General features: G+C 34.2%; 1 protein-coding gene across 6 annotated transcripts in view; it reads right to left on the bottom strand.

Moving 5' to 3' along the window:
* Positions 1 to 13,319: 13,319 nt before the first annotated feature.
* Positions 13,320 to 18,777, bottom strand: part of LOC100541206 (heparan sulfate glucosamine 3-O-sulfotransferase 1-like) — a 54,470-nt gene continuing 49,012 nt past the window's right edge. For all 6 annotated transcript variants that reach the window (XM_031554454.1, XM_019617698.2, XM_019617697.1 and 3 more), the window contains one exon: positions 13,320 to 15,747. In XM_031554454.1, the coding sequence (XP_031410314.1) occupies positions 14,699 to 15,747 (1,049 nt within the window). In that variant the 3' untranslated portion in view covers positions 13,320 to 14,698. The remainder of the gene's footprint in view (positions 15,748 to 18,777) is intronic.

Genomic DNA, 18,777 nt, shown 5'->3' with positions numbered 1-18,777 from the left:
TCTCTTTTTCCTAGAGTACCAAGATTCACTGACATTTCCTGTTTCGGGACGTCATTAAGACAAGTTGTGCTGATTGTGGCCTTCTTTTAAGTTCATTAGCAGCAATTAATAGATTTCTTCTTCTTCTCCTCCCCCCCCTCCTCCCCCTCCGCCCCTTTGAATACTTTGCAGAACATCCCTGAATAAATCAGGTATAGCTTCAAAAATAAGGATGTGTAACGGCACAATGGCATACAAAATATAGGAGGTGTATACACTAAAGAGGGACCTCTGCTTGAATTCCTGTAGTTATTTATGGCCACAACAGCTTTCTTCATTGCCAAAGTGAAAATGAGTACTGTGATTTTCACCTATATTTATAAATAAACTGTTGTTCTTTTTAGTTGCAGCTGGTGACAGCAACGTGAGTAGGATTGATCTATTCTAAAGCAAAAATTTCCAGTATAAATATTTCCATGTGTTAACACTTTTGAAGATTTAGTAAATGGAACTAGATACTTCTAGGGCATATCTTATGCTATCTTAAATAGATGTCTAGAACAGATAAGATGCATATTACTTCTTACTGAATAAGTCTAAATAAGCTTATTAACTAACATGCAGGTAGCTACAATGTAAGCATCTGAAGTTTGGTAAGATGAATTTCATCTTCCTCATTCTCTATAGTTGTCTTCTATAGTTGCAGTCTTGAGAAATGTTGAGAGATTATCTACAAACTCTTATGCTCCTATCTGACATCTCTGTTCCATAAAGTGTTCTTTCCAGCAGAAGTGCCACTAAAGAGCCATAAGACTTTTATTATCCTTAGTGATGCGTTTCATTTCCGGAACCAGCCTCCCATTTGTGTTACAAAGTGTTACAATGGTACTATTTTTGAATGGATCTGCTAAAAATACTGTGCACAAGAGGTGGGTTTTTTTAAATATCATTTTTATTTTTTAGTTTCAATGATATTATGTTTAACTGACATAGTCTTAGTGACTTTCTAGTTGCTGCTGCTTCATATGGTTCTGTCATCTCTCTCCTGACAGTCTGCTTACTGTAACTGAATGTAGAATGTATTTTTGTTCCTGCAGACAGTAGATGTATTAAGACTTAACTTCATTTACATAGGAGCTCTTTTGTGTCACTCTGGTCATCAGAGAAAGTTCAGAAAAAGTGTATGTGCTGCATACACTTAATATGAGTGCAGATGAGAACCTGTCTTCTAATGCAGACAGACAGACAGCTACCAATAGCATTTTTAGTGCCACATCAATTATATCTATTAGCCATGCATTGTTACTTATCTATTTGCTTTTGGTTTTTATGTATGCCTGACTCTTGAAAAATTCATTCTCACCACCTTTCCTTGAAAAAGGAACACTGCATTTTCTGAGGGAGGACAACTTGTAGATGTTGCAGAGTGCACATATCTTACGTATGCTGGAATGAGGGTGTTTACCAAGGGCACTATTCCATTTTTCTGATCAAACCCCAGGGATTTGTGAAGGCTTAAGCGACTTGCCTGAGACTTCACAGATGTACGAGGCTGCTAAATCACGGCCTGAACCTCTGATTAATCACCAGAGGTGAGCAATGAGTCAGCTACGGGAGCACAGGTGAAGGCAATTCACCTGTGCTGCAGGAAGGGCTGGAGCCTGGCTCCACCTCTCCTAGACCTATTTAAGAGCGGGGATGGATTTCTTCTGAAGATTCACTCCACTGGAGTCTGCCATGTGAGCCCAGGATAGGGTGAGTGTCCTTTTTTCCTACTCTAGTATAATAATTGCATCAGCCAAACTCCTGGATATACTATATCATCTGTATATTCACTGATTGTACAACTATATCATCTGTATATTCATTGATTGTACAACAGAAAACAGAAGTCTTTCCATGTCAACATTGTTAATACTGTTAGAGCTAAAAGGTTACTAACTGCGTTAAGCTTTTAGGACAAGATTTTTCTAGTATTGCTGTCTTACATTTAACCCTTTCTATACTTCAGTAGTTTAGTATTCAAGCATCAAGGAAAAAAGGTTTTTTTAAAAAAAAAGCATATGTGAAGTTAACTAATTAAAATATTTAGATGACTTCAACTATTTAAACTTTACATGTCCTGTATTTATAGAAATTTGAAATGAGTTTTCTTTAGTTTATAGAAAGGAGAATGAAAGCAGAGGAATGAGAAATCAGTGTATGAAAAGCAATATATGACTTGTGACTGATAAACTATCTTCAGATATGTTAATGAATTCCAGATAAAGAAGTTTGCGATATGATATTTTATTGAGATCTTAATAAAGTAAATTAGAAATTGAAAGGTGATCTGAGTGAAAGAATCCTCAGGAATCTTTTGAAAAAATAATGAGGAATTTAAACACTTAAAGAGGCATTTTTCTAAACATAGACCCTAAAAATCACATATGCACATATTTGCATTTTAAATAGATACATCTGAAAAGTCTACAGAGCCTACAGCTAGTACCATTTCTCTTTACACTTAAACAGAAATAACAACTTTAAAAATACTTGTCTAGAAATAAGTACTTTTGCATGCATTAATACATCCATATTTAATGTCACACTCTTTTCAGGCACCCAGAAAATCCTATATGTCTGTTTGACCCTGATGAGTAAAGATAATATACAGACAGATGTGAAAATACTTGAACAAATCAGGTATCTGTGATTAAGACAGCATTAATCAAAGGGACTTCTTCAAAGAAAACTAATGCTCATTTTTTTTTTTTTGCTTTCCTCTGGCAAGCACAACAAGTACTTGCAGGAAAAAAAATCAAGAAACTATTGCTATAGCAGGAAAAATGTAAATGTAGCAGTCAGCTCAGACTGATAGTCATTCTAATTAAATAGGTGAGACTTAGACAGCTAAGATGTATCTTTAAAATACAAGAACATCCACAATAGCTTCAGTTTGTCTGAAAAATTATTTTGTCTCAGCATCCAATTCAACATGCTTGGTTGTTAATGTTCATATTGTTATTTCTTATCATGTACAGTAAGTGTAATTGAGAAATAATCCCTATAATGTAGTATATTTCTAAACCCAACAGTATTCTATTCACACTACAGTGAATATTCAAACAGTACATATTAATTTTGAGAAGAAAAAGAAAAAAATCCAATAAATCTAAAAAATAAAGGAGCAGTAGATGTGATTCAGTTCACTTAATATATTTACATAATGTGCATGAGAAACAGTACCTTGCTTTATTTTGTCTAATGTTCTCCTCTTGTGATAGGTCAATCTGTTGTTTAACTCATCTTTTCTTATTTAACATTTCTCCATTTTTCACCCTAGCATCTAAGTAAATTTGCATCTTAGCACAATAGATTTTAACTTTAGCCACATAAATATAAACACTGTTTTATAGATACTATATATGTCAGGAATACTTTGAATGTTGAGTTTTATTGTGTGGTTTGGAATTTCTCTCTCAGTCTAGGAGTTTCTTTGAATGCTTGCATTAAGAATGTATAAATTCATGTCTTTGTTTTCTTCCTTCCTTCTCAGACTTTCCCAGTTGTTTGATTTCTTCCAGTTGTTTGATTTCTTTCATTATAGAAAGACATGAAATTGCATTTAGGAAACCTGGAAGAGAATTTATCTTGCTCCATTTTTCTCTATAAAGGATTATTAGTAGATCAAACCTAAAGGTACTACTACAGAGAATAGGCTACCTGTCCCATGGAGATGCTTTTCCTATAGCACACTAGAGGTTTGTCCTGCCTACACATTTAAGAGAGCTGCTAAGGAATAATATCTTTGTGACTATGCACTGTTCAGTATAACATATGTAAAGGATTTTATTTTTAATTTTTTAAAGTCTATTGTATGACAAATTTGTTGCAACAGTACTTGCCTTTCTTTTTTGCTGTAATAATGGCAAATTTTCTTTGGTTAAACATGCATCCAATTTAATTACTGCTGAAGGAAGTCACAGTACATTAACAGCTGACTTGTAAGCCTGGAGCTCTGAAAACTGCTTCTTCCTCTTGACAAAAAGCTTTGAAAATTTAGTTTCTCTGCAGTGATTGAGGTGATTGAGGTAGAGATAAGCTGAAATAGATGTGAATTGGATGGAGGAGAGATTAATACCCACCAGCATACTTCTAGGTATAACTGATGAAGAAAACGCATCTACTGGCAATCAATCGAGACTTATATTAAATTCAGTAACTTATGTATGTATCCATGTAAAGAATAAAAGAAGTATACATCATTGATTATTATCAACAAAGGAATATATTCCCCAGATTAAAAAAACAAACAAAAAAACTGGGTGTATACATAGAGTATGATCTAAATCTTTACAAGCTCCTACCACAAGCCAAATTCCAATTAGCTGAGGAATTTGGTTTTATATTATGATATTTAGTATAAATTGAAGGAAGAGTAAATTGATGAATAGTGGTAGGTATCTTCTCAGTGTGGCATCATTTCTCTCTGCTACTCATGAAGAACCAGTTTTCAAAGTAATTAGATAGAAAGAGGAGGTGTGTGATGAATTTCCAAGTTGGCCAGCTCCTATGGTTGAAGTGCAAGTCCCAGAGTAATTGTTCCTTTTTCTTACAAAAATTTCAGCTACTGGAAACCTGTGGACATATAAGTAAGGTGTCTTGGCTTATTACTTAATTATATGTGTAAAAGAATATATGTATGTTTTCTGGTTGTAAGAAGAAGCATGGATATGTGGCAGTAGAACACCATAAAATCTTAAAAATTGAAGGTAAAATAAACTGAATAGTTGAAAGGAACGCATGATTTTGCTTTCCAGTTCTTTGGGAAAAGCTTATCTTTTTAAGGCAGTTGGGACTGTGGATGCTGTCACCATACTGTGAACATAGTTATCTTCTTGTGTGCTTTTACCTGGTGTTTTGTTTCACAAGAGTCTGGAAAGTATGCTTACATGTAAAGCACGATTGGGCTTTTCAAGGGTTGAGAGGAAGATGGCCTGGGTTGCCTTTAACATATGTATAACCAGTTGCAACTAAAGAAGACATGCAAGTGTTTTTCCATTTGTAATGACCAAAGTACACTATAAAAATACGTGAGATTAACAAAGACAGAATTCCTACAGAATTAACTTACCACGTTAAGGTTTGGGCAGGAGGCGGTTTGAAGAAAGTGCTATTTCCCCAGGCCTTTTGACTTGTGTAGAGGCACTGTTCCTGAAGGCCTGTGTGGTCTACATACAATTATTGACCTGTGGCAGCAATTGAAGGACTTAAAGCTGCTATTGCTTTCTTGCAATGAGTATGAATTCCCTCATAATAATCACAATGCACATCTTTTTTAAATGATAGACATTAAAGAAATACATAATGCGTAAGTGCAACTTGAGTACATGATTCATTGCCCGCAGCTAGTTGACTATGTAGTTTCCCTATTGTTGCAAGAGGGAGATTAGCAGAAGGGAGTGTGACTCTGCTATGTTTTGCTATTTGTCTCAGCTGCCTGTTAGCCCAAGGGTGAAGATTTTTCAAGTAAATATTTAAAGTCCCAAGAGTATTGCATCCCAAGTGCATTTTTGAGCTTCTGATGCCCTGTATTCCATTTAAATCTTGACGGTTAGGAGAGAGAAATTTGGGGCCTGAGGGCTTTCTGAAACAGAACAAGCTGAGTGTGTGCAGTATCTCCTTCTCTGGAGTACTGGGTATAGGGAATGTTTTCCTTCCAAAGCTATATATATTTCCATAGTACGTTCAAAATATACTTTCAATCTCTAACCAGAAAGCTTTCTGCAGTAATGTTCTAATTGTACTTATTTCACAGTTAGTAGTTGCAATTTAAAATAACAGGCTAGGGAAGAAAGACCACTGTAATGTGATAATTCTCATTACAGTGTCATTAACATTTGATTTTTGACATTGCTTATGAAAAAATAAATATTAATTTGTCTTTTTGGCTTTCAGCATTTTTGAGCATATTTGAGAGGCAATCATGCTTGCTTACTGTTTATTTTAAATCACAAACAAGTAATACTTGAGATAAGAAGTAAAACTTTTATGCTCTTCAGTTGGGGAACGTGCAGAGGGCAAGCTACTAAACATTCTGAGATTCTTTTCCTAAAGGTATCCATATTACTATATTCCCATTTCATCTGCCAGTCATGACTACAAGATGAGTAAATTTGAATTCACCTTCACATCCAGTGAAATTCTGACAGGTTTACTTGTGTTGCATAAAACAAACTTGTATCTGAGATTCCACTGAAGACAAAGGTCGTACCAAGATCAAGCACATTCAAACCAATGATCCAGATCTGCAAGTCTAGCTCAAGCATAATGTCTGCTATGAAGAGTTATGTCTGATCAAAGGCTACAGAATACCACTTTGAATTGGAAGCAATAACAATCTTTTGGTATTTCAGACAAAATGCTTTCTAAAGTAAAACAAAACTAATTATTTCTTTGTGCTACTGCTGAAAATACTATATATTTATTTTATGAACTGGTGGCTTAATCAGTACTGAATCCGTGTTAGAATACATTTTGTCATCTGGCTCAGCTTTAGGCAGTTATATATGTAAACATAATTACTATGGTATTCCTTTTTAAACATGTTGCTCTCGAGTTTGTGATGAATGAACCTGTGATGTGTTTTCTTGGCATCTTTTTGAATTGAATTAATCCAGTATTAATTTATTTTAGATGTGCCAGAAGCATCATCCTATTGCTAATAAGTTGAAATAGACAGCAGGAAATGCAGGTCCCTCCATAGCATTGCCAGAATGCATCTCTGTGTGTATCCAGCAATCTGGGTGATAAGTTGACAGAATGAGGCCAGTGATGCAAATAAAGGAATTTTTTTCCCTCTCTCTTTGCAGTGAATACACTTATTTATATATGAAGTTAGAGAATGCAGCTTATTGCTTGCCACTGGCTAATTTACTGACTAGTATTTCTACCAAAATATCAATCTGAGAAGTAGCTGCTATATCAGTATTACTATTAAATGTTCATGTGATAAGAGTATTTATGTTTCAGAAAGTAAGGCTATTTTGTTTGGCTTATCAGCTACCCAAGACTGAAGTAACATTCTCTGCATGCATTTGGGGCTAAATTCTCACTACAAATTAAGAGTAGTTTTCCAGTACTCACTGCAGTTGACTGAAATTGGTGCCGCTAATTGTAGTGGAGTGCATGAATTAATACTTCTGTTAAACAGCAAATAAATACTTCTAAAATGGAAGATAATTTTTTTCCTCTCCTACAAAAAAAAACCCAAAACAAAAAAAGAAAAAGTTATTATGCTTGTATAGAAAGAAAAGAAAATCAAAGATAGTGAATGAATGACAGTGATGTGTTTCTGTAAAATAAACATCCTATACTTATTAAAGTAAAGTAACATAATCCTGTTAATTTTTATCTTAATACCAGCGTAATGACAATAGGAAGTCAAAAAAGAACTCATAACTGTAAACCATTCTAATCTGATAAAAAGGAATAATGCACAAAGGACTCTGGGAAGGTGATGTACTTTTGTATTTTTTGGCTTATTACATCCAGTTGCTACAGAAAATGTTATTGGTATATTTCATTTGCACTTTTATGGGCAGCTGTATTTATGAATGGCAAAATTATCTGTGACAAGTGCATTTTTGGACAAAAATAATGGAAGGCCAAGCACTTAGAAAATGAAATGAAATGGGGCTTCTCAAGTTAGTTTGCTGTTACCAATGCTATACATATTGCAATTTGACAGAGATCCATCTTGCAGGTAATTCAAGGGGAAAGAAGGCCATTTAAGTGTTCATTTCCACAAGAACTGGGAAAAAAAGTTTGAACCTTGTATGTCTGTTTGATGGATGGGAAGAATCACTTTTTCCAAACCCACAAAAGATGGTGGAAGTAGTCATTCAAGTGGCTGAAGCTGCTCCGATCTTTTGTATAAACCACAGTACATAATACTCACCATGATCCACTATTTTATACCACTGTCGTTTCATTTTGTATGACATTTTCTCACTGAAATAAAGTGTCAGATGGCTATCTAACACCTATCTAATTTTGTGTTTTTAATGTGAGCAATTAATTGTGAACTCTGTCCATATAACACTAATTGCAGCTGGCAGAAAGGGCATTCACTAAATTTTTTTTTAAATAACTGAAACAAACAGTGCAATTTAAATATTACTAGAAACACAGTAACATTAAAACCAATGCATTCTTAACTCAGATGAATTTCAGTTTTAAAATTCCAAACAAGGTAAGAGGTTGTTTTTGTTTCATTTTGCTTTTTTTAATCTAAATTACAAATCTATAAACTTCCTTAGAAAGTTTATTTTTGAAAAGTATGAAAGGCAGTTTATTTTGAGTCCTGATCTGCTCTGCTCACTTCCAACATGAATAGGCACTACGTATATAACTCATCAGTTACTTTTTCCTGGAGAATCTGTTCATCTTTTTTCATTCTGCCATACTTCCACTTAACAAAAACCTGCAATCATGTAAACATAGGCTGTCTGAAAAACATAATGGATGCAGCTGCACTTGAATCTGAGGAAACAATACCCATTATCTGCAAGTTGAAAATATTAAGAATAGTATATGTCGATAGCTCACAGAGGACAGATGCCTACAGCATAGCCTAAACAGACTTCCGTTCATTACATGAAATAATGTTACAAATAGCTCATACTGTAACAGCTGCCTGCAGTTCAGTATGCCTTCAACAGGATCACTTTGGTGCATGGTTATAGATTCAGCTTGTTTTTGTTTTAGACCAAGTGTATTTTGCAAGCTCTGTATGATGTGTGCATATGCCTAAGTATAGCATATGTTGTTTATGAGCCTTTAGTCTTTCTTCACTCAAGGCAGTGATGCACCCCCTACAGTTTAAAGTTTTTCCATCTGTGTCACTTGTCTACAGTGGTAGATTTGTATCTTAGCAGAGTTAGAAGAGATATCTTCAATCTTCTTATGACAGTTGCACAGCATTTGGGGCTGACAGCCCTTGTCAAATCAACAACAAAACCTACACATCTCGCACGGTTAATTTTCCAGAAAGGATTTAAAAAACTCCTAACACTTAGTACAGAGTTACTTCCCAGCACTGCAGCATTTGGCCAAAGTACAGATATAATATGCTGAACCTGTCCTCCAATACTATGGTTTGTCACCCACCCACATTCACACACAGATACATAGAATAGAATAAAATAGTGTTTGATAGTTCAAAATGTTCACACCAAAATAGAAACATTTTAGCAGGTCCAAATGGCAAAGGGTTTCTTAACTACCTGCACTTCTGCCATTTCAATTTCAACCCATAAATCAGTTATACTATCCAGCGAAGAAAGAGAAAAATACAGAAAGATTATTTGTTAAACAACTATTATAAGTTCCTATAAAATATTGTTCTTCACTGGGAAAAGTATTAAATATAGTATTTTTAATTCTGGTTTAATAAAAAGTCTCTGCTTTTGTTTCAAATGTCACTCAAAACACTTTTTTTTTTTTTAATCTCAGAGGAAACAATTTAAAACCAAAAGACGCTTGAGAGGGTCCAATATCCCTTGAGAGGAAAACCCTGCATCCCTGGTAAAGTGTCTACATTAGGGCACTTTTCAGGAAATAGTTACTGAGAACATTCTGTAATGGAAATCAAAGAACATACAATGTAAAAGCATAAGACAATTTTACATCAAAAAATAGACTTCATAACACTGGTTACATGCATTACTACATGAAATGTAGTACATAGTGCTAACATCTATTTTACCATGAAAGTGTGATTCATATCAGTCTTTTTAAATCTTCTACATTTTCAACTAGCAGTTTCAACTTCAAGGTACTATCTTATACTTTCATTTTATTAGTATCTTTATTTCCAATATTTTTTTTCAGGAATTCTAATAAGCTCATATCTGTTAACTAACTTAAAAAAAAAAAGAATTCTTCTATGATCACAGAACGATACTAAAAAGTCTAATTAATTGGTGATGTAAAATTTCAAATTTTTTTTTAAAATATATTTAAAAAAAATATGGTAAGTCAAATTAAAGCTTGGAAAGACCAAAGTGGAAACTATTTGTCCAGTAACTAAATACTTGTTGTTAACTGCTGCTAGTGATTAATGATGTGTTCGGCAAATTATCATTGAATTTAATTCCAATATATCATTTCTATAATAAAATTCAGACACTTGAAGGAAATAAAAGATCAAACCCACAAGCACAGAAAATAATAATCCACAGGACCATAATCATTACTTGAACAAATTAAATATTCTTTTTTCTTCAAGGAAAAGTTATTGTGATGGTTATCATACAACTCTGACTGTAAATTAAGATCTCTTTATTCTTTTAAGTATCCTTTTAAATTACTTTTTAGAAAAGTAATTTTAGAAAAGTAATAATCCAAGAGTTCTTTTTTTTGACCACATTAATTCCTGTCATTTCTTGTTTAATCATGATAATCACAGAATCACAGGGGTTGGAAGGGACCTCAAGAGATCACGGCATCCAACCCCCCTCTCTAAAGCAGGTACCTTGCAACAGGTTGCACAGGTAGGCATCCAGATGGGTCTTGCGTATTTCCATAGAATAGAATGCCCTCTGGGCAGCCTGTTCCAGTGCTCTATCAGCCGCCTTACCGTATAGTTCTTCCACATATTAGCATGGAACTTCCTACGTACACATTTTAGTTCATTACTCCTCATCCTATTGTTACATACCATAGTGGGATGCAGTCCCAAGAGAAGCAGAAGTTTTAACTAAGGCTGGAATATTTCTTCAAAGTTGTTTATACCAATAAATTGAACAATCACATTTAACACTTCATAATTAACCCTATTTTTGAGAACAGTGACAATTTCTGATCAATGTGAACTAGGAAAAACTTATAATTTCCAATTTTTGTTTAATTGTTGAAAACATCTAAATTGACCAAGGCAACAAGTAGTTGAGCTGCTTATTTTTACTTCTCTTTTTCAGGATTCCTTGAAATGTACATGAAGAGTGAAAAAACTGTGCGGATGTACTTCCCTACAGCAGACACTCTAATCTTTGTTCAGTGTATTTTATAGGATTATGACTGCACCTAAAGGATACTGAAGGAGTTCCTTTTGTGTAGCAGCATACAATGATGGGTACTTAGTCTATGCCTTCCATAAAGTTCTCCAAAATATTGCTATGAATATTAAAAAAAAAAGTTAGGCAAGAAGGTCTTAAAGAAGGACTGTAAATGTTCTATTAAGGCTATGCAGTGAAAGATGACTTTCAGCACAGCGGTTTTGAGCAGCTAGATAGACAGGATACAACAAAAAGACTCAGCACTCTTCCTGGTAAAATGATTCTGGAAGGTGCATGGTAAAGGAAACAAAGAGGTTCTTTTATATCACTTAAGTACTAGTGGGATATTTTTTTGGAAAAAAAGAAAATCTTAACTTTCTCATCGTTTCCTGTTGATAGAGAATTTGTAATATATATAGCCTACATTTAAAAAATTGCTAAGATTAGACTCATATAGTTAACAAGTTTGGGATTGCTTCTTATTGTGGCAGTCTCAACTGATCCAGTTATGGTTGCAGTTGCTTGAAATTGCCTGTTCTCAGTCATACTAAAGTAATGCAACACTAATTATTGTACATAAAAAAAAAGAACAACATTTAATATGAAAGCTTGATATCTATGCAATGTAAATCTCAAAGACCATTCAAATCATCCTAAATTCTGCAATGATACTACATGTGACTACATTATATTTCAGATGCTCTCAACAACCTTTGAGACAGCCACACATTCTCTTTAAGCAATCTTCCTATAAAAAAGTTACTTCTCTTGAAGCCTCCTAAGTATCAGATAGTAAGACAAAAGAGTCCCTTGATGACCACTTTGGCGAAGAACAGTTTACAGAAATTATTGGAATTCTTAATAGATACTATCATTTATTAAATTGAGGACTATTTTGTTAATAATTTCATCAGTTATGGTTCTGCAGGAAATTCAACCTACTTTCAATTCTACACACCCAAAATTGCATACTTTTTGGGGAGAAAAATAATTTTGGCTTTTCATCATCAAGTATAGCTCAACCGAGAAGGCTAGAACTGCATGCGATACATCTTTCAGATCACAAAATGGAGAACTATGATTGAAGCAATTTGCAATGCTAAATTACAGTTTGCTGTATTCACTTAATTCTTTTGTGCAGGTTAATTTGCATCTTTGTAGACCGTTTACCTCACTTCAGATGAGAATCTTTTTATGTAAAACCAGAACAAAAGAGCCATTTCTTCTGGTATTAGTAAACTAAAATATTGAGTTTATTCCAAAAACTCTGTCCTTCCAAAAATGCTTATTAGGAATGAAGAGTGCTAACAAATCAAGAAAACATATGTATCACTAATCTATACTGATCAGCACTCCTTGAAATGTGAAGTCTAGAAAGAGATCTGCATTTTCAAAGATGTATCCAGCTTTTGCCAAGTAGTACTTCTGCATTCAACTCACTTAAAGTAAACTTCAGAGAAGTTGTCTTGATGTCTGCTAACATAAATATAGAAAGACATTAACCCGTGAAATTGAAAGTGATGCATAGACATATGAAGTCTCATTACTGAAAGCTTCCTGAAGCCTTTGTTAAACTCTACAGTGTTTTGAGATTAGATTCATTGCAAAAAAAAAAAAAGAATAGAAAAAAGAAAACAACAACGCTATTAAAATTATCATGGAAAAGAAGCAAACGGAAACAAGAACGCTACTAAAAAGAGTAATCGTGGAAAAGCAGCAAATTAAAAATATGACAAGTTTTGGGACATATAAGAAAAAGAAAACATTACTGCAAGAAAAACTATAAACTTGGATCTTGGTGAATTTGAAAGAAATGCATTTATATTTCCACATCTGATGCACATCAGCTTTGTATTTCTGAATAGTGCCCAGATAGTAACAATACTAATGATTGAGAAGTCACAACCTCAGAAAAGATGGAAGAAAAAAAAAATAATGATTTTGAACAAAGTAATCAGATTTTAGAAAGAAAATTTTAGAGGTTAATTATAGGCTAATGAAAAACTAGCATAATTTTCCATCTTAGATATACATCTACAGGTAGTAGAATAACAAAATTTGTTATTTACAATTATTGAAGGAGTATGATGACAGCTCTTTCCAACTAATCTGTAGTGGGCCTGATTCTGAACAGATTCAGTGGAAGAAGAATGCTATCTCCCTAACACCTAAGTAGCACTTTAGTAAGGCGATTTAGAAACCCAAAATTAGTGTTGCAATACGTACCTTCAAACTCATGAAAAAGACGACTGAATTCCACATTGGGAACACGTCCTGTAGCCTGCACAGTTGCTTAAACAGAAAAATACAGATATTCAGTACTTTCAACAGGATTAGGTAGAGTCTGATGCTTAGAGTGTGCCCACACAATTATAGCTCACCAGGATTTTTGGATTGCAAGGTACAATTTCAAACAAGCACATGTGCTTGCATTTGTATAGTTCTATTTAGCATTTAACATTTCAAGTTGATTTTCTTCTTTGGTACTGATATATGCAAAAGAGCAGACAATATTGTCAGGCAAAAGATATCAAAAAGAAAAGTTCCTTATGCAGGATGTCACTTTTATACATGATCTGAGTATGTCATCCATAGTATATTTGAGATATACAAATATAAAAGACATATTACTTTTAAGTCTGAGTACCTCCCATGACCTGCATTAGAAATTACAAAGAATACTCCATGCTTTGAAGGGCAGGCAAAGAAATGTGTTTTTCTTATTCAAAAGAATCACTATTCCAATGGAGATACTTAAAGTAAAGCTGGGAGAGAAATAGAATAACTTAGTCACAGAACACAAATATAATATGATAGTACTGATAAGGAGTTATCTTTTTCATTCAAATGCAAAGTAAAATAATTTATATAATCAAACATTTGTACAGGTGCTGATATTAACAATTTTTTTTTTGCATTTTACTATACAGAATAATGGTGTAAATTGAGTTTGCCTGGGATGTTTTTAACTTCTTTACATTCAGATCTCTCACTTCCTAAACTTCTTCAGACAGTTCATATTCTTACTTTATTATGTGGAGATTATTTTTTTTTTCAGACCCAAGATATTAAGACTGTGATTTAATACTAATGATATACAGACAAGGATCTTCTAGTTCACCTACTCAAAATCGAAGGTGAAATAGATTCCTATTATTATTAATTGTATGAAAGTTTTAACATATTAGCATAGGATGAATTATTTACTGGAGCCACTATTTATGCCCCTGTTTAACATATAATTTAACCTATTGTAGGAAAAATTCTAGAAATCAATGTCACTATCCTCATACTTGATATAAAAAATACGAAGGACAAAAAAAATACAGAACAGTTAGAACAATACAGTTTCAAATATGTACATTTTTACATTGTTAAAAGCAGTCATTTTTCCAAAACATCAAATGTGAATTAAGTCTATTGAGATTCTGATGGGAATGATTTGCATGATGGGAAAAAGAAGATTAGAATATGATCCAGAGTAACCATACAAATACATGAAACATTTTTCCCAACATTTTAATGAGTTGACGGATGTCTTGTTCCAGTGAAGCAAACACATCACTGCTTCTATATATAGCCAGTATAAGTTCTCATAATATGAATCTCTACATGTTACAAAGATATGCTTGGAAGAGTTCATTTCAGGCCCTTTTAAAGAAGCATTTGCAAATGCATTAATGCCAGTCAAAAGAATGATTAACCATTCTGTAAAATTTTGCATTGTGCTCTCTGAAGTAAGAATAAAGTTGTTCTAAAACAGTGTTGTTAACAAGAGGATGGGGTCGCCCTTTGGATTCATGTAAACATCTCTCTCTTCCATCACTTCGAATGCAATAGAATCCCTTAGTTTGGTTAAAGTAAAAATTAGAAGACATAATTCGGGAAGGAAGATTCAGAAACCTCTCAACTTTTTGTAATTCAGGAAGAGGGTCCTTGATTAAAGTATTGCCATCCACTATGTGAATCTGATCCAAACTGAAATGTTTAAGCCACTTTTCCATATGAACATCATATAAACTTCTCTGAATAGCTTTGTATTTAGTATTAAGTGCTCCATTCTTAATAACAATATCTTCAAAAAGCTGAACAGGCTTGTGACTTTCTACTCTGTTGTAATATACTTGGGTATAGTCAGATATAACTCTCTCAGTGGGATCTCTCAGAATGAGCAGCAGCTTAATGGAGCTATTCATGTCATGAATTCTTTCTGGAGCCTGTGGTGATGTAAAATAGCCTGGTGTTTTCTCAATAGTAATTTGATTTCCATAAGAAAATGGCATCAAACTCCTATACCAGTCTATTCCTTTCACATAATTTTCATCCCAGTCAAAAAAGTGGACTTCTGTAGCTGCTACAACAATATTAGGATGAATATCCAACATTTCCAGCAAAGCCCTTGTCCCTCCTTTACGAACTCCAATGATAATTGTCTGAGGTATTCGTCGGCTTGTGCCAGGAGGTCTCACCTGTGCTGAATAGTGTTCACTTTTATTGCTGAATAATCCTACCTGTGACTTCAATGTTTCCAACAGTGCCCCATTCTCTACAGGAGCACCCTGAGTATGAGTCAGCAAAAAATAAGCTGACACCAGAAGAAAGGCCATGTGGAGAAGAATAATTAGTTCAAGATAATATTGCGTTTGATTAATGAAAGAATAGATCGGTCCTTTCTTGAGTTGGTTGGCAGAACCAGCGGTAAACAAACAGCAATTTTCTGAAGCATCTGCAAAATAAAATAAGTCAAATAAATATTTCTAAATCCATCACAAATTGGAAATTCAATTTACCATTCAATTCACAAATCCAATCTGTAATCACAATAGAAAATTTATCTGTTACAGTTACCTGTTTTACCTGGCTTTTTTCTCAGAAGATGATAAAGATGAAAAAGAAGGAGGAAAATGAGGATGGTGATGAGGAGGAAAAGCAGATGAATAATAGCATTGCAAAGCAGGAGTGCTGTGCCTTTGTTGAATCAGTGTGGGGAAAAAAAAACAAAACTAAAATTGATGTGACAGGGTGGTTTCTTTGCAGCTATTCAAGTGCTGTGGAGTGTAGCCATTCAGGTGTTAGGAAAAACTTGGTAAAAACAGATATTTCAGTATAATTCTGCAGTCCTTCTGAAGCTCTGAAAAAGAAATGCCTAAATACAAATGCCTAAATACTTTCCAAAGTAAAAATGTTGTACGGAAGCAAGTCTGATTGAAGTTGGATACCCTCTTTTTTCTTCATCCAGTTATTATTCTGTCATTTTAAAGTGCGTACACATGCACATGTAAGTGAAATAAAATGTCACTTTAACTGTGTTGCTAGCCTTTGGAATCTTAGGAAAAGTTTTGTATATATTCATAGAATCAATCACAAAATGGCTTAGGTTGGAGGGGACCATAAAGATCATTTTCAGTTCCAACTCCCCCAATGTGAGCAAGGTAGTTACCCACTAGAACAGGCTGCCCAGGATTCCATTTAATTTGGTCTTAAATGCCTCCAGAAATGGGGCATCCACAGTTTCTCTGGGCAGCCTGCTCCAATGCCTTTGAATAAACAATTTGCTTCTAACATCTAATCTAAAACTCCTCGTTTAGTTTAAAACTATTCACCCCTTTTCAAACCACTAACAGACCATCTAAAAATTCAGTCTTCCTTCTGATTACTGAGTTTCTTTTAAGAACTGGAAAGCTGCAATGAGATTCCTATGGAGCCTTCTCTTCTCCAGGCTAAACAAGTCCAACTTCCACAGCCGTTAGGAGAAGTGCTCCAGCTCTTGGATCATCTCTGTGACCCTCCTCTGGATCTACTCCAACAACTCCGTGACTTTCTTGTGCTGGGGGCCCCAGGCCAGGACACAGGACTCCAGATCGGACTTCATGAGGGAAGAGGGGATGATGATCTCCCTTATCCTGCTGCTGCCCCTCTTTTGATGCAGTCCAAGACACTGTTGGCCTTCTTGGTTGCAAGCATATCACATCCAGCTTTTCATCCACAAGAACCCCAAAGTCCTCTTCTGCAGTTCTACTTCTCAAGGAGTTCTTCCACTCTGTACTCATATCTGGATCGTCCTAACCCAAGTGTAATAACCTGCGGTTAACCTTGTTGAATCTCATTAGGTTTTTCTGGGCCCGCTTTTCAAATTTGTAAATTATAATAGTTTGATATTGTAATGCTGTTTGAAATGTATTTCTAACCATCACAACAATGCTGATAAAAGAAAAAATTCAAATCAGTGCAACACTTGTACTGAAGACACTATTCTTGGAATGCCCATTCCTATGCCTGAAAAAAACCTTACAAAGAAAACTTATTTGAGAGGATTCTTGGAATTTTCCCCATTTCTCAGCAATTATACAATTGTGAGGTTTGCATGATAGATCTATTTCCTTGATTTGTTTTGGTTTTAGTATGGAAACAAGCTATTTCATACAGTAAAGCAGTAGTCATTTTAAGCCAACTGATTTTGTATGCTATTTGAATTATGGCTCATATTTTAAAGCCATCTCAGAAATATTAAAGCCTTAGCTCCTTCTTTGTTTCCACTGTCAGTCGCTTTCTTTTTCTGAATACACTGGTCACAGTACTTTGCCTCTTAGAAAAAACCTTAGAGAACACAGCCAATTCCCATTTGTCATGGCTCTGAGGAGCATTTAGTGTTGCTATTCAGAAGCTGTTTCCTTTGAGGCTTACTTTACAGACTTAAAAAGTAATATAAAAACACTTTTGATAATAACAATCTAGGCAAGATTTCCTGAATATATTTTCTAAATCTTCCCATTAAAACATACTACAACATCCTTGATAATTATGGAATGATCTTTGGAGTCTTGATTGACCTCTAAACTCACAGATAGCAAGTATTAACACTTTAATTTTAAAATTAGACTTTTAAAAAAGTAAACTGTGAACTTTAGTGAGTAAATCTATGCAGAGCATTCCCTACTATGTCCAAGGAATCCCTAAGCATGGCTATTTCTTCGAAAAAAATATAATTTCAATCAGGTAAAGTGGATGAGCATACATATACTAAATAGTGGAAAAGTCCAGGTCTAAACTGAGTTTTAAACCAGAAACAGGAAAAAATACGATTCTTTACTAACATGAAAGAATTGATTTCAAAGGTAATAGGCTTTTAACTAAGAACTCCACGTAGAAATTCTGTTTAAAGAACAGAGAATGCAAATATTTCTGTGGAAATTACCAGATGGAAGAATAGGTACATTTATACCAAACCCATTTTGTTTTAAGAATTACTGCTTTTTTGGGTGGGAAGTTTGGGAAATAGTAAACATGCTGAAGAATCAAAATGCATTCTGCTATAAATGACAGTTAATATCTGTTGATTTTGAAAAGCTCCCAAAGAGTGTACAACGCTGAACATGTTGTTTAAGGCATCACACCCTAGGTGACTCAAAAAATATTGGCCTTCAAATTCCAAGCATGTTTGCAAGCAGTGACTTTGCTTCATTAATCCTAAGCCTTTTGGCAAATACATAACTTATTGATTGACAGCCTTCTTAGACTTCCTATTTACAGTAAGGACAGAGCTATACATCAGTTGCTTTTAGAAGCACTTCCTCTCTTAGCTGGAAAGAATATACAGCAATATTGCTGCAATTCTGTAATCTCAGTAAGCTAGGAGGGGAGCTGAGAACAGATAATATTTTAACATTTTCCAAAATTTTAGCATTAATTTACATTCTAATCTTCATTCTAAAATTAAAATTATTTAAAGAAGATTGAGGAATTATGGTTGTAAATC

This window comes from Meleagris gallopavo, chromosome 8 (genome assembly GCF_000146605.3).
Source record: "Meleagris gallopavo isolate NT-WF06-2002-E0010 breed Aviagen turkey brand Nicholas breeding stock chromosome 8, Turkey_5.1, whole genome shotgun sequence".
NCBI classification, from domain to species: Eukaryota; Metazoa; Chordata; class Aves; order Galliformes; family Phasianidae; genus Meleagris; species Meleagris gallopavo.
Note: the sequence above shows the minus strand (reverse complement) of the source record. Positions and strands in the feature narration are given on the sequence as shown.